General features: G+C 53.1%; 2 protein-coding genes across 2 annotated transcripts in view; one reads left to right on the top strand and one right to left on the bottom strand.

The window, feature by feature from the left end:
• LOC111148542 (D-glutamate cyclase) overlaps positions 1-2,639 on the top strand; it is a 75,736-nt gene extending 73,097 nt beyond the window's left edge. Inside the window, exon 13 of the mRNA XM_022505183.1 lies at positions 1,925-2,639. Coding sequence (XP_022360891.1) covers positions 1,925-2,074 — 150 coding nt within the window. The 3' untranslated portion in view covers positions 2,075-2,639. The remainder of the gene's footprint in view (positions 1-1,924) is intronic.
• A 6,210-nt stretch (positions 2,640-8,849) lies between these two features.
• Positions 8,850-9,935, bottom strand: LOC111148768 (G protein-coupled receptor 68). The gene has a single exon (XM_022505566.1). The coding sequence runs from the start codon at positions 9,930-9,932 to the stop codon at positions 8,850-8,852; it is 1,083 nt and encodes a 360-aa protein (XP_022361274.1). The 5' UTR covers positions 9,933-9,935.
• Positions 9,936-14,431: the final 4,496 nt, after the last annotated feature.

Here is a 14,431-nt window from a genome sequence, read left to right as displayed (position 1 = left end):
TCACGGGAGGTCCTCTGCCTCCAGCTTGGTTCTCCTCTCCTTCTGCCACCTCCTCCACTTGGTGGAGTCTCTTGGAAGATGGTGAGATGGTTCAGTGATTCCTGGAAATTTGCCGGCTGTCCCTGCTGGCCCAGCTGTTCCTTGTGGCTCTTCCTAGAGGCTGAGTGCCAGCCTGTTCCTAAGCTGCTGATGGCTCACATGCACCCTGACAACCCAAGGACCCACCCTGGGGCCCAGAAGGATGGGAATGGTGCCAGCAGGCAGTGTGTGGGAGGAAATGCACCCCCCCACACACACTCCCGGATCCTAGAAGCACTCCCCCATAAAGAGAGGATATGACCCAATGGGGAGAGAAATGGAAGAATAAAACCCAAACAAAGGGCAGGAAATGGCATTCTGGGCCAGGCAGCCTCTGGGAAGGGGCCGGAGGACAAAGAGATGCCAGGAAATGCCCTTGGGGGTCCCTCCCAGGGCAGAATGGAAATGCAGGCTCTCAGGCCAGCTGAGAGGAGAGCCATTCCCAGGCGACCTTTGCCAGCTCATTCTCCATTGTTTGGACAAGTTTGCAGTGAGTGCTCCTCAAGCACCCCTGGCTTGGCTCATTCCTGCTCTTTTATCACCTGTGGTCCTAGATGCCCCTCCTCCAGAAAGCTTTTCCTGAGCCACTCTGATAATGGGGGTTGGATGCCCCTGCCCTGTGCCATGATCTCCATGGACCATTCCTGCCTGATCAGTCATCTGGACTGTGAACCCCCCAGAGCAGCGACCGTGTCCCATTCACCTCTGTATCCCCGGTTCAAGGCTTGGCAGGTAGCAGACGAGAAAACTTTGACTTTGACGGGGGTGGGATCACTGAGCAAGTGCCTGGGAAGGAAGGTGAGAGCCCTTCTCAGAGACTCTCTGCTGGAGAGTCTTGGTCTCCTCCACCCATCCCCCTCCTCTGCTGGTGGAGGAGGAGGGAGAGGATGGGCTGGACTTCCGCCCCTCGGGTACCATCCTCCTTGTGTCTTCACTTAAGACCCACCTTTCTCAGGGTGACCAGAACCTTCTAATCAGAGGGAGACGCATGGAGGGCAAGTAGGCAAGTAGTTCTTTGGGACCTTACTTTCAGAGGAAGTGAGGAGGAGAATCGAATCACTTAAAAAAAAAAAAATTCAGCAAGTACGGCAAAGGAAAAAAGCTCTGGGTTAAAGGCCAGGGGACCCAACCACGCCAATAATAATTTACCTGATTTCATGAGCACCTACTGTGTGCCAAGAACCACACTAGGTGCTTTACTTGCATTAGCGCATTTAATCCTTACAACAACCCAGTCAGGAGACACTATTATTATCATTAACATCCCCATTATATAGATGAGGACACTGAGGCACGGAGAGGCCAGGGAAGACCCAAGTCAGACCTGTCTGATCCCAAACCCTGCCTGCCGGGCCCAGGATCAGGCTGCATTTCCTGCAGGGCCCTGCTCCCTGCAGCTGCCCCCCCATCCGCACTGGAGAATGCTGAGGGAGATGGGACATGGCCCACACCAGCAGATGATCGGAGCCAAGCAGGGGCTGGTTTGCAGGAAGTAGCCCACACTATACCCACAGAAGTGAATCTTCCATGTTTTTAACAAACGCTAAATGCAATTTTCCATAATAACCACATTTAGTTACATGACTGTAACTCCCAGAAGAACACCCCAGATTCCTCAAAGTGGCTGCTTCTGAGGAGGGGCTTGGGGCAGTTGGGGAGTGATGTAGGACACCTAATCTTCATGATGAGTCTCTCAGTGGCATCTGTATGGTTAAGTGAAATTTTATTTTTAAAAAAGAGACCACACCAAGTCAAAAGCTCTTCCTCCCCTTGTAAATGTATGCATCTCTTTCTTTTTCCTCTCCCTCCCTCCACCACTTCTGTCTCTGTCCTCATTTTTTTCCAGGAAGAGAAGATGTTGGACATCCTGGTGCGGCACAAGGTCCGGAGTGGAGTGTCAGGGGTCGTGGGCATGGAGGTGGACGGGCTGCCCTTCCACGGCACCCATGCCCAGATGATCCAGAAGCTGGTGGATGTCACCACAGTGTGTATGTGACTGTGCTTGTGGCCCATGTACCAGATGGTCATGCCTGGACATGAGAAAGTGTTACCCAAGGGTCCCAGCTTCTTTCCACGATAGCCTTGCACATGAACCCTGGCTCTGGGTGAGCCCTGCCCAGGATATTACATGACCACTGCCTGGGACAGGGTCGTGTGGATGATACAGACCCAAGGAGAACAGTTCTTTGGGGTTTCCGGTTTTTTTCTTTTCTTCCTGAGTACGTGGAGGCATTGATTTCAAACCTCCTCCCCCTGGGCACCCACGTGGTCTGCTCTGAGAGTCTTCTGATCAGTCACGTATGGGGACACCAGCAAAAATATTCCTTGCCAGGCAGACACAAGAGTAGGCATGACCGGGACCGTGAATAATCCCACAGGCTAATTAAGAAATACTAAAATGTACAAATACGTAGTGCCTATTTACGAAGCTCTGGGACTTCACCACCAGTACCAAAATATTTATACCTTTGAAAGGCTTTCTTATTCAAACAATGTTTTGTTTATATGGTCCTTCAAACCTGATGTTTCTCGCCATCACCTCCTGTATGCCCCCCGCCTCTGTTTACCCCCACAGGTCCTGGCACCCCCCCACCCACCCTCCCCGCAGAGCCTGACACTTCTCCTACTCCTTCCCTATATGCTTAGCCCCAGCCAGGAGCCAGCGGCTTTGGCCTTCCCACAGAGGAGGGCAGGCACCCTCCTGAGCTGGGGGCTGGGTTGGGATGGTGTTGGGCTCAGGTGCCTCATCGGATCCTTCCGGACAACTGTAGTCAGCTGGCCCACATCTCCTTCACCATCTTGCACTGCATATTTCCCAAGAAAATTAGAAGTAGAGTCACTGACCACATCCCATTGCAGTCTCGTATTGAACGGGGACAGTACCTTGTGCTGACTCACGGCTGAGTGATGGCTGACTCATCCAGATGGCGGAGTCTGGCTTCCCGGCCATAGCCCCAAATGCTTACTGGGGCTTCTTCATTTTATTTCCTTAAATGCATCTACTCCAGTTCTTTAAGGGGCCTTAGTTGTAAAGCGTGGAACACATACTACCCCAAATTGTCTACCCAGCTGTGGAAGTTAAAGCCTGAGTTTACAGTAAGCAATCTGGGATTCACTTCCAGTGCATCCTACACCAGGGCATGGCCAAGAGCCCCTGGCCGGAAGCAGCTGGGGTGGGGACCGTCCAGACCTCCCCTTGTCATTTTGGCCAAGTGTCCCCACCTACAGGTCTGCGCTTCTGCTGGTGTGAGCTCAGAGCTGATGTGCTCATTTAATGAGCTCACGCTCCCTCCACCTGCAGTTTCTCACAGCTCACCGAGTCCCTCCCAGCCCCAGGCTTCATGGGCCAGGGGTCCTCCAGGGACAGTTTTGGTCCTGATTTGCAATGGCAAAGCTCCATGTCAGGCAGGCCTCTGAGAGCGTCCCCTGGCATTTTTGAAGTCTCGATGGCTAGGAGAGAGAAAAACCCCACTTCGGTAAAGCTGCCATCACTCTTCTGATTCATATTTTGGAGAAAGACACTAATGGGCCTTTGGTTTTGCAATAGTAATAAGAGAGTTCTGTTCTGACGTGCAGTGGTTTAAGGCAGGACCGTGTAATAGATTATCTGTACTGTGGCCAGAAGTTTATGGGGAGATGATGAACTTGTTTGGGAAAGAGGCTGAGACCCAGGTGGAGCCCAGAGAAGGCTGAGAGTGGGGGGTTCTCGCTCTGGATTGAGGCACCCAGAGGCCCCCCTGCAGGGAGAAAGGGGCTCAGATGCAAGAGAGAGCCAGGAGTATACCCCTTCGCTGGGCCTAGCCCAGGGACCACTAGAGCTCTGAGCTCCAGGATTCGGTTTTCATGTGTTTCTGTCCCACAGTAGAGATTCCTGGTCAAGCCTTTAGTAAAGTTTTGCTCAAATATGTCTCATCTTGGCCATGTTTTGATAAAGAGCCTGTGTCTTCGTCTGGGGTAGCATGGTGAGCATGGCTCTGACCTTGGGGAAGCCAGTTACAGCAGGACAAGAGTGACCCACAGGGAATGGTGGGACAGCTCAGGAGAAGAGATGGGTTAGGGCATCCAGTAGATTGGATTTGTGGGGCTGGTGAACATCTCTGGTCATTTCCAGGAATTTAGGGGTCTCCTGGCAAGCAGGGTCTAGGGTGCTCTTTGGGTGTTCAAGGGCAGGCTGGAGACGTTGGGCATATAATGGAGAACATACCCTGTAGACCCTGTAGGAGGTGAGACTCAAAGGCAAGCAAGCCAGCTAATGGGGTCAGGGTTCCTTAGTTCCCTGCTGTCCCTCTGGTCCAATGTTGTCCCATTGCTCATCTGGGGAAGACATTCCTCTGAATTCATTTCCTGCCCCTCTTTGCCCAGGCCCTGCTGATGGCCAGCCCCCCTTCAGTCCAGCCCTCTACATTGTGCTACTTCCTACCTGTTCCATATAGGTTCCTCTGCCCCTCAATGAAGTCTAAGTCTCAGAAGACCCCCCCGTTCCAGGCAGGATGGAGAAGATGTGGCTTAACAGCAGTTCCCATAAACTCAACATATGTCAGTCACGATGATTTGTTTGCCAGAAAAATTAATGTGTCAACAGAAGCACGGAGCGGTAAATGGTCCTTTTCTCCTCAGTGCACATCAGACAGGCTTAATTTCACTTCAGATCCAAGCATCACATTTGAAGGTGTGAGTTTTGTTCAGGTGAGGTACACGAAGGTGAGAGCTTAAAACCTGTTGAGTGGAGGGAGGTGGCTTAAAGAGCTGTCTGAGACTGGGCTGGATGCTCACCACTTCTGCTTCCTCTTCCTGCATACATAGGAAAACTACCTTTCCCAGCCTCCCTTGCAGTTGGGTTGGACCATGTGACTGGAATCTGGCCAATGGAGTTTGAGTAATATATATATCAACCACTTCCAGACTTGGCCACAAATGCGCAGAGAGATCTTGTTGCTTCCCTACCCTGTGTGGTTGGAAGAAGACACCAAGATGTTGGAACCTCTTGACAAAAGGATCCTGAATCACATCCATCACTTGGATAAAGACTTGCCAGAATTGGCAGCCTCTCATTGGACTTTGCGTGAACAGGAGACAAACTTTTCTTGTTTCAAGGCACTGTGATTTGGGGGGTTATATTTATTACTATAGTATAATGCAGCTTTGTCTAATTCAAATTTAGAGAGTTTAATACTGAGAAGTGGGGTAAGAAAACTGTCTTTAGATGCTAGTACCTGAAGGACCATGTGCCCCAGAGGCACAGTTCATGTGCTCTAAGGTCAGTGGAGCTCATTCAGAGTTAAGATTTTCTCCCCAACCTTGGAATGACTTATCTTGGTTAGTAGCAAATTGGTGTCATTAGCGGTATTTGTTCAGAAACTGGACCATCATTTGAGGGGGGAGGGGATATGTCTGGGATAATTCAATGGAGAGGAAATTGGATATCATGACCTCTATGGTACATTCCAGCACTGCTATCTAATGTCTAATCTAGCAGTGTCCCGATAGTTGTTGAATTAAAGCAGATGGAATTGAAATCCTACCATTTCTCCTGATCATTGGGTACCATTGTGACCTGAGGGTGATTGGCATCAAAGGCCATTGTCTTGCTAGATGAGTTCCAGGATCACCAGCTTCAAGAAGCAGGTTTTTGAGAAAAGCACTGAACCAAGCAGACCACTTTCTGGCTCTCTTGGTTATACCCGTCAGAGGAAAGCAGCAGATGGGGATGTATTCCGTGCTGAAAATTTCTCCCACTCTTGTCTGGCCAACCCACAGACCAGTGTATATAAACAGGAAGATGAGCCTTCATCTTGCTAAGCAACACTGCTGAATGAGAAAGGAATCTAATCACTCTGTCACCTTCTGTCCAAACCAGATGAGCCTTTTCCTCCATCCATTCTCTCAGGAGAGAAACGAGTCTTAATCCCCAATGATGTCCTCACTTAATCTGTTTGGAAGAAGGATCAATTCTTGCAGAATCCTCCAGGACTCCAGGAATCTGACCCAGGAAAGGATTAAGTAACCAAAACCAAATTTATGTTTTAATATGATGCAGCTGATCTTGAGCAATAAACATGTAGCCTGTCACTGTTGAGAAAAAGCTAAAACCTAAGAGGGCTGGTCAACAAATGTGAGCCTCCCCAAACAAAGCTCAAGTGGTGAGGACACCCCCTAGAGATGACTCAACAGGTCTTTCTACTTTGGCTGTCTTTCATTAATGAAGAGGGTGGTCTCTCTGATCAAGCCTGTCCTCACTGTGGGGAAAAGCCACCTAGAGGGCAGAAGGGGTCATGTGTCCAAGGACAGAGTGATAGTCTCCAAATCACAGGGTCAGACTCTGTCCTCAAAGGGGAGGGGGCCAAATTAAGTCCCAGAGTGGATTTGCAACAATGTGCTAAAGAGTTGAAGACACTTTGTGACTCTCAAGAAGAGGGAGAGAAGACCCAACTTCACTTGAAGGTTCCATCTTTGTGGGTCACTGCTGGGTAACCAAGGGCAAATACCCTAATTTCTCTGAGTTTTCTCTAAGAAGGCCGATCCCTGGAACTTCCTGACTCTACTGGGTATTTCAAGAGCCCTCTAGGTTCCCCCTGGTATCAAAACACCCTTTTCCCCCCTAAGGACTGCAGCACACTCCAGCTGTGGCTGGTTACTTTGCTTTATTTGCAGACTCAAGTTTGCTACATAAATCCAGTGCACAGTCCAACACGCACATAATTGGCATTAAAGAGAGGACAATACAAAAATACAACTCTTGATAGTAAAAGGAACCACCCTCAGCTCACCTCAGTCCATCCCAGTGGGAATGCTCATGTTTAAGGTCAAAATAGGAGGAAATTTGCGATGAGGGGGCATGGAGGCCTCAACCAGTGCCCCTGCCCCAGTAAGATTCTGGGGTGAGACTAGGTAGACTTTTCTTGGCAGGATGGCCACTTCTGCCACCTTCATATCTGGTCACTTCTTCCTTCAGGAAGGGAAGAGAAGCTCCCCAGGTTATGGGAGGCCCTCCCTAAGGAGCTACAGTAGGGCTACCCAGTCAAAGCCAATGTCACTTCCAGCATGGGGCCTCTACCTCTGGGTAGCCCTGATTGGAGGGTAAGAGAATCAGGATAAATGGACTTCTTAGAGAAGGATGGGAGGAAAGGGGAAGAGAGATTGGAGATATTCTCCTTGGCCTTCCTTTCAGCAGATTCCAGAAATGTTCTGTGGATGCCAGCTTGAATCTCCCCATCCCTGGTCCCATTCTAGGCTTGAGTCCACCCAGTCCACCCAGCCCCTTGGGTATGGGGAGCTTAGCTTGAATCCCAGAACTCTGAGGGAAGTCAGAGCTGGCTCCAGCCCACGGCCAGGAAACCTGAAGGGCTAACATTTGTGCAAAAGTGGCCAGATGCTTGGAGCAGCGAGAAGTTCTTCTGGTCCTTGGCATGTGCACCAGGGTGGAGGCTCAACATGGCTGGGCACAAAGGTGTAGGAGAGATGAGACCCGTACTGAGCCTTCGGGGACAGAACAAGAGAGAGCAGTCAGTACCCTGGGCTACACGCGGCCCCTGGGACCTGTTGTCACCTTCCAGGGAGTGAGGTGGGCCACCTGGCAGAGGAGCCGTGCTGGGGAACAAGGGCGGCAGGAGGAGCCCGGGGCCCCCTCCTCTCCTTGTCCCAGGGGCTATTTAAACCATCATGGAGCTTAACCGCAGGCCTTTGGGCTGAGAGATGCTAGAGAATGTGTCTCTGTTTTACTTTGTTATAGCTGAGGACAGCGAGAGGATATCATGAGACTGCTGGACACTCCACAGGGTGTGTGGTGGGAGACAAAGTGGGAACTAGGGGGCAGGGGGAGGCAACACCACCAGCAGTCACACAACCCCAGCCTCAGTGTCTTGGCACACAGCTGTCATGGAGACTGGCATTTGAACCATGAACACATGCACGTGTGCGTGCACACACACACACACACACACACACACACACACACACACACAGCTTCCGCGTCCGGTGCTTCTGGGCAGATGGAAACAGAAAACTAACGAGCAGGACTCTGCTTGCTGGGAACTCTGTACTGACACAGAGCTTTCAGTACCGGCTGTTTGAAAGGACCACAGACATGGCCCCAGGGAGCTCCGGGGAGCCCTGGGATTTGTCTCCTATCAGTCCCGGGGCTTGGGAAGTCCCCTCAGCTCTCCCTCTGAACGTGAGATGAGCCTGGAGCTGGGGTCTCTCCTCTGCTGTCATTCCCCTCACTGTCCCCCACCACACACTTCCAGTGCCCAAACACCTCCCCACCTCCCTTCTCCCCATCCAACCTCCCAGCCGGTCCTCTTCCAACAAAGGGGTAAGGCCCAATTGTCCGTGATGACAACACAGCTTCACGTGTCGTGACCCCAGGAAGCACCGGGGCCTCTGGACGGGGTCATCTGTGACAACGGCACTGGAAGGGCCTCTCACACGTGCACCCAGGAACCTGCCCTCACGCCCCAGTCCCATCCTCCATGCCCTCACACTCTGCACCAATCCCCTCCCTTCAGCTTCTCTCATGGAAGAACCTCATGGAAGTGACAGTTCGCCCTCTTCTCCTCCCTAGGAGCCCAACCAGCAGCAGATGACAGCCATCAACTCCCGGGGCTCATCCCCACCGGGTTCAGCAAGCTGGAGCGGGCTCCCCGGGCCAGAGAGGTTCTCACTCCAGTAGAAAGAGGCACCTGTCCTTGGCCAAGGGCAGTGGCCAGCGGCAGCCGGCAAGCTCAGCCCTCACCAGCCCCCCCGCCGATGGTGAGACACTCACCGCCCCCGAACTAGGCCAAGCCGCCTGCAGGGGACCCACCGGCTCCGGGTGAGTTCGGGGTCTGGAAGGTTGAGTGGAGCCTGGTCAGCAGCTCGGGCTCGTCGCTTTTCCCGGAGGCGTCTGCGGCGCCCAGCGGGTAGGCCTCCCGGGCGCGGCCACCACCAGCGCAGGCGAGGAAAGCCAGGCAGGCCCCGCGGAGGCGGCCCAGGTCCCTGTGCGTGGACTCGCTGACAAAGCAGTAGAGCACGGGGTCGGCCACGCAGTTGAAGCTGGTGAGCAGCAGGGAGAAGTGGTAGGCGTTGAAGACGGCCCTGGCGAACTGGCAGCTGGCCTCCCAGAGGCTGCGCACGAGCAGCAGCGCGTGGTACGGCAGGAAGCAGGCCAGGAAGATGACCACGGTGCTGAGCACCAGCCGCTGGATCTGGTCCTTGCGGCTCTTCTGGGTGCCGTGGCTCCGGCGCACGGCCCGCAGGATGCCCCGGTAGGAGGCCAGCAGCAGGCAGAGCGGGAAGAGGAAGCCTACCAGGAAGCGGTAGTGGTTGATGCCGCGCTGCCGCGGCTCCAGCGGGTAGTGCTCGAAGCAGACGCGGTGCCTGTCCCCGTCCTCCACCACCTCCTTGTGCAGGAAAAAGTAGACGCTGGTCAGCAGCTCCTTGACCCAGATGAGCACGCTGACGGCCACGGCCGCCTTGAGCGTGCGGAACTGGTGGAAGCGGAAGGGGTGGGCCACGGCCAGGTAGCGGTCGATGGAGATGCAGCAGAGGAAGCCCACGCTGATGTAGATGTTCTCGTACAGCAGGATACCGCACACCCTGCAGGACAGGTCCCCGTGCGACCAGTTGTCATGCTGTAGCACGTACTGCAGCCAGAAGGGCAGCGAGCAGATGTAGAAGAGGTCGGCCACCGTCAGGTTGCACAGGTACACGCCCAGCTCGTTGCGGGCCTTGATCTGCAGGTAGCCGAAGTAGAGGGACAGGCAGTTGGCCGGGAAGCCCACCACCAGCACCGCCACGTAGACCACCGGGGCCAGGGTCTGGTGGATGGTGTGGTCAATGCTGCACAGCGAGGTGTTCTCCGCGGTAGCGTTCCCCATCGCTGGGCCCCAGAGCACCTCACCCGTCACGGGCACAGGGAACAGGCAGGTCTCTCCACGGCCATCTTGCTAGTCGGATACGGCTCGAGCTGTATGGAAAGCTGGGCCTCCTTGGTGGTGGGTAAACCCCTGAAAGGTAAAGGTGGGAAAGGCTTCGGATAACGGCTGCTGACATTTATGTAGCGCCTACTGTGTGTCAGGTACTGTGCTAAGGGCCTTCCTTAATGGAGAAGATGAACCAACCTCAACCCAACTCGACTATCTAGTTGACTCTCTTGGTCACATGCCAAGACACTAAATGGTGGTTTATGCCTCCCTGTCCCCCCTTCCCTGGCTTCCTGTTCCTTATTTATTTTCCTGGTCACTCAGGGCAGCAAGCAAGGGGAGGAGCTCTTATGAGCACAAATTCACCCCGAGTCCCACTCTCCAAGGGACGCCCAAGGTGAAGATCAATTCCAACCCACACACAACAGTGAGGGCTCCGGCCACTCTCCCCCATGACAGCACTAGGCATCACTCACATTTTCCTACTTGCTCCCAGGAAGGTACCAGGTCAGTCAGCACTGAGACCACAGCCTCTTCCGGGAGCCTCTCCAGAGAGCCCGGAAGTGGTCCCACCTTGCCACATCCTAGTGGGCTCTGGCAAGAAAGGAAGACCACGCTTCCCACAGGGCATGGTCTGGACTCCTGGGTGCTCATGGGGAGGTGCTACCTCACCTCCTCTCTGTGGAATTGAGGACACAGCGCAGGGAACAGCACAAGGAAGCAACAGAAACGAGCACCAGGCCAGGGTCAGCTGCTTACAGGCTGAGCGAGTGATTTCCCCTCTCTGAGCATCTTTGTCCTCATCTGTAACCCGGCTGTAGAAACACCTGCCCTCAGGTCAGTATCAGGGCCACGTAAAATGATGGATATGGATGCCAAAATCCACAGCATTGTTTTGCCAGAGGCAAAGGGGCAGAGTAAGAGATGGGAAGTCTTACATTGGTGAAAAGCCCATATTGTTGAGAATTTAACGAAGAAAACGCTATTGCTATGTGTACAGATACATTTGAACAAGAGAGAACAAAGATTTCTGTTGTAAGTCCACTTTATAAATTAATATATCGAAATGAAAGGCCTAAGCTACTCTGTTGATCGAACTCTTCTGGCTCCACAGAAAAATCTCACTGCCTCTAAATCAGGACTTCTCAATTTTTTGTTTGTTTAAGAATCATCCTCCCAGAAAGCCTCATTAGACAGTTTTTTCCCCCGACTGCCCCCTTTCCATGAAATTTTAATACCCCCAATATATTGCACATCTGTTTGTGTACTGGGGCCCTTTGAAGGGTGACAAATCATTGTAATAGCTCAGGGTTTTTTTTTCACCCCACCCAAGAACCAATTTCAGCCGTGCCTTGAGCATGTACGGCCCACATGATTGCAAATTCTGAGTGAGTGAGGTTTGAACGAAGCTGTTTTGAAGTATCAGGAGATCCACTCTGCCCGTTGCATTGTCCTGCCACCACAGTCAAGCTGAGCTCGAGGACCCAGAAGGGAGACCCCTCAGAGTCTGCTGGGCGGCCACCTCACCACCTGCTGACCACGGCCCCTCTGCCCACCGCCTTCCCCCTGCAGCTCTGTTGTGGCCCCTGCCTGGCCCTGGGGCCCCTGAAGCCAGGGCTCAGCCTGGAAGGGGGTGTAGCATGCTCGGAAGGGACTCAGAGACACCCAGCCCAGCAGTTCCAGTCCTGGGGTGCATGGAGGGAAAACTCGAGGGATTCCCCTACAACCCCCTGCTCAATCTTATAAACATGTAAGTATGGGCATTGTCCCTGGGAAAGTTCCCTGCAGCTTTCATAAAGGTCTCTCCTAAACGGGCAAGAGATGGTCTTACCAAAGCTACCCTCCAGCACCACCCCTCCCTCACCGCAGCTCTCCCGTCCATGTCCCTGCACATGACCCACATGGAAGCCACAGCCCTCTTTTTCTAAAACAACCAGGCCTCTTCTTCCTTGCTTAAAAGCCACGGAGATGGCTTCTTATCACATCTGCAGTAAAACCCAAACTCCTCATAGGACCTACAAGGCTCAGCGTTGCCCACCACCACCACACGCCATGCACTAGCCACAAAGGCCTGCTGTCCGTGGCTCAGGCCTCGGCTGCATAAGCGATGGCCTCTCGGGGGTGCTGTCTCCTGCCTTCCCCCCACCTCCACTTCTACCTCAGGCCTGGCTCCCTTTATGCAAGACCTCCGCTGACCGCCCCACATAAGCAGCCCCCCACCCCGCCACCCTCACACCTGCTGTTTGACCGCTCCTCAGAGCCCCCAGCAGCACGCAAGATTGCTCTTGCCGGTTTGCTTGTCTGCGGCTACTGGTCTCTCCCCTCCATGGGAATGCGAATCCCAAGAGGCCAGAGGCCAGGGGCACCTTGAACGCAGCCTGGCACCTCACACATACTCATGAACACTTCTGGAAGGAATAAGTGAAGACCGCCGCCTCGTTTCATAGGTGAGGACACCAAGGTTGCCAGATGGCAGACTGAGGGTTTTTCCCGCTGCATGTCCCACCTCCCTACCCCCACCCGAGACTCACTCCCAACCCCTCAGTCTCTAGAAGACGAGGACTCCCGCTCTGGCTCAGCTCTCTATCCTCTCCAGGACACAAGCCTAGAGTCTCAGTGATGGTGGTGGAGGGGAGTGCTTCTTGGTGTTTTTGATGGTGGGGAGATATGTATATATATCATATACCATTTACCTCGTGGAGCATTTTCAAGTGTACAGGTGATCACTCGCACTGTCATGCACCCAGCACCACTGTCCGTCTTCAGGACTTTCTCATTTTCCCAAACTAGAACTCTGTTCCCACAAAACGCTAACTCCCCACCCCCCTCTAGCCCCCAGTCCCTGGCACCCGCCGTTCTGCTCTCTGTTCCTGTGAATGTGACGATTCTAGGGCCCCCGTCTAAGGAAATCGTTCAGGGTTTGTCTTTTGGTGACTGGCTTATTTCACTCAGCGAATGTCCCCGAGATTCATACCCGCTGTGGCATTTGCAGAATTTCCTTCCTTTTTAAGGCTGAATAATATTCTGTTGTAGGTATTTACTAGATTTGGCTTTTCCATTCATTTGTCAGTGAACTTGAGTTGTTTCTGCCCTCCCTGTTGGCTGTGGCTGCTCTGAACATGGATGTTCAGTTATCTATTTGCGTCCCTGCTCTCAGTTCTTTTGGGTAGATACCCAGAAGTGGAATTACTAGATCATATGGTATTTCTATTTTTAATTTTTTGAGGAACTGCCATTCTGTTTTCCACAGCGGCTGCACCATTTTACATTCCCACCAATGGCGCCCAAGGGCATCTTCTTGTTTTTTGCTCTTTGTGTGTTTTGGTTTTGCTTCTACGTTTTGACGGTGAAAGGAAGGAGAAAGGGGCAGCTGAGGCCTGTGACCCCAAAACTCAGCTCGGTGTGTCAAACCATGTCTCCATTCACCTTCCTCTTGCCAGACCTCCTATCCCCGAATCCCAAGCCTACACCTGGGGCCGAACGGTCTGGCTGGCTTCCAGATGAGAAGTGGACCGCAGCACAGGGCCCCAAACAGTCCTCCGGAGCACTCACTCAGGGCGAACGAAGCCAGAGTGAAAAACACATCCTGTCAGGTCTTAGGAATTCATTGAGAGTCACTAGGCTGAAGCCTATTGTTTACTAGCGGTGAGTGTACACGTGTGTGTGGGAGGGGGAGGGGGGAAGGGGGGTTGGGAGCGGGACAGCGCTGGGGCACGGGCTTGTCCCTTCCTCCCTCCTAGGCCAACAGTAATCGAATTCTGGCGACCAGAGTCAAAAATATTCAAGCCTGCAGGGCATAGAAGAAACATTTACTATGTTTAGATTCAAGTACCTCCTACGTTCACTTGTAGCCAAAACAGGATTTGGGTGTTCGACGAGCAGCAGCTTTCGAATTTAGGTAACATACGAATGCCCTGGAAGATTTGTTGGAAACAGATTATTGAGCCTCCCCTTCAAGGTTTCTAAGTCAGTGGGTCTGAGGTGGGGCTTGAGAATTTCCAGCATGTTCCTAAGCTGATGCTGGTGTGGCTGGCCCATGGAGCACACTCTGCGTTCTAGAAGGTCTGGGTTTTGGCTCCTGGCAAGCGGCAGGATAGGCACCCAGACAACACAAGTTCCCAACCTGGGGAGCAGAGGTGGCTGGAGGGGAAACCGAAGCCCCAGCAGGACCTTGCGGGCGGAACCAGGAGATGGCCCGTGTGAGGTCAACAGCCTGATTCAGTCTCTCGAGAAGCAGTGACTAGATCTGCCAGGATACTCAGCCCTCGTATTTGCAAAATCTTTTGCAGAGCATTTCACACCTGCCCCTGCCCCCGTCTTCGCAACGGCCCTGTTATTTCCCCCCTTTGAGGGACGAGGCAACTGAGGCCTAGAGAGATGGAGTGGCCTGCCCAAGGGTCCAGCTTTTCTGTTTCTCCTGCCCTCAGGAGGCCTCCAATCTCACAGGACAGGAG

Source organism: Enhydra lutris, unplaced genomic scaffold, assembly GCF_002288905.1.
Source record: "Enhydra lutris kenyoni isolate GAN:26980312 unplaced genomic scaffold, ASM228890v2 scaffoldscaffold20, whole genome shotgun sequence".
In the NCBI taxonomy this organism is placed as follows: Eukaryota; Metazoa; Chordata; class Mammalia; order Carnivora; family Mustelidae; genus Enhydra; species Enhydra lutris.
The sequence above is the reverse complement of the archived record's forward strand: the minus strand, read 5'-3'. Positions and strand labels throughout refer to the sequence as shown.

Bases quoted from the DNA above. Each gene is read 5' to 3' on its own strand.
- LOC111148768 (XM_022505566.1), bottom strand. From the start codon at position 9,932: ATGGGGAACGCTACCGCGGAGAACACCTCGCTGTGCAGCATTGACCAC.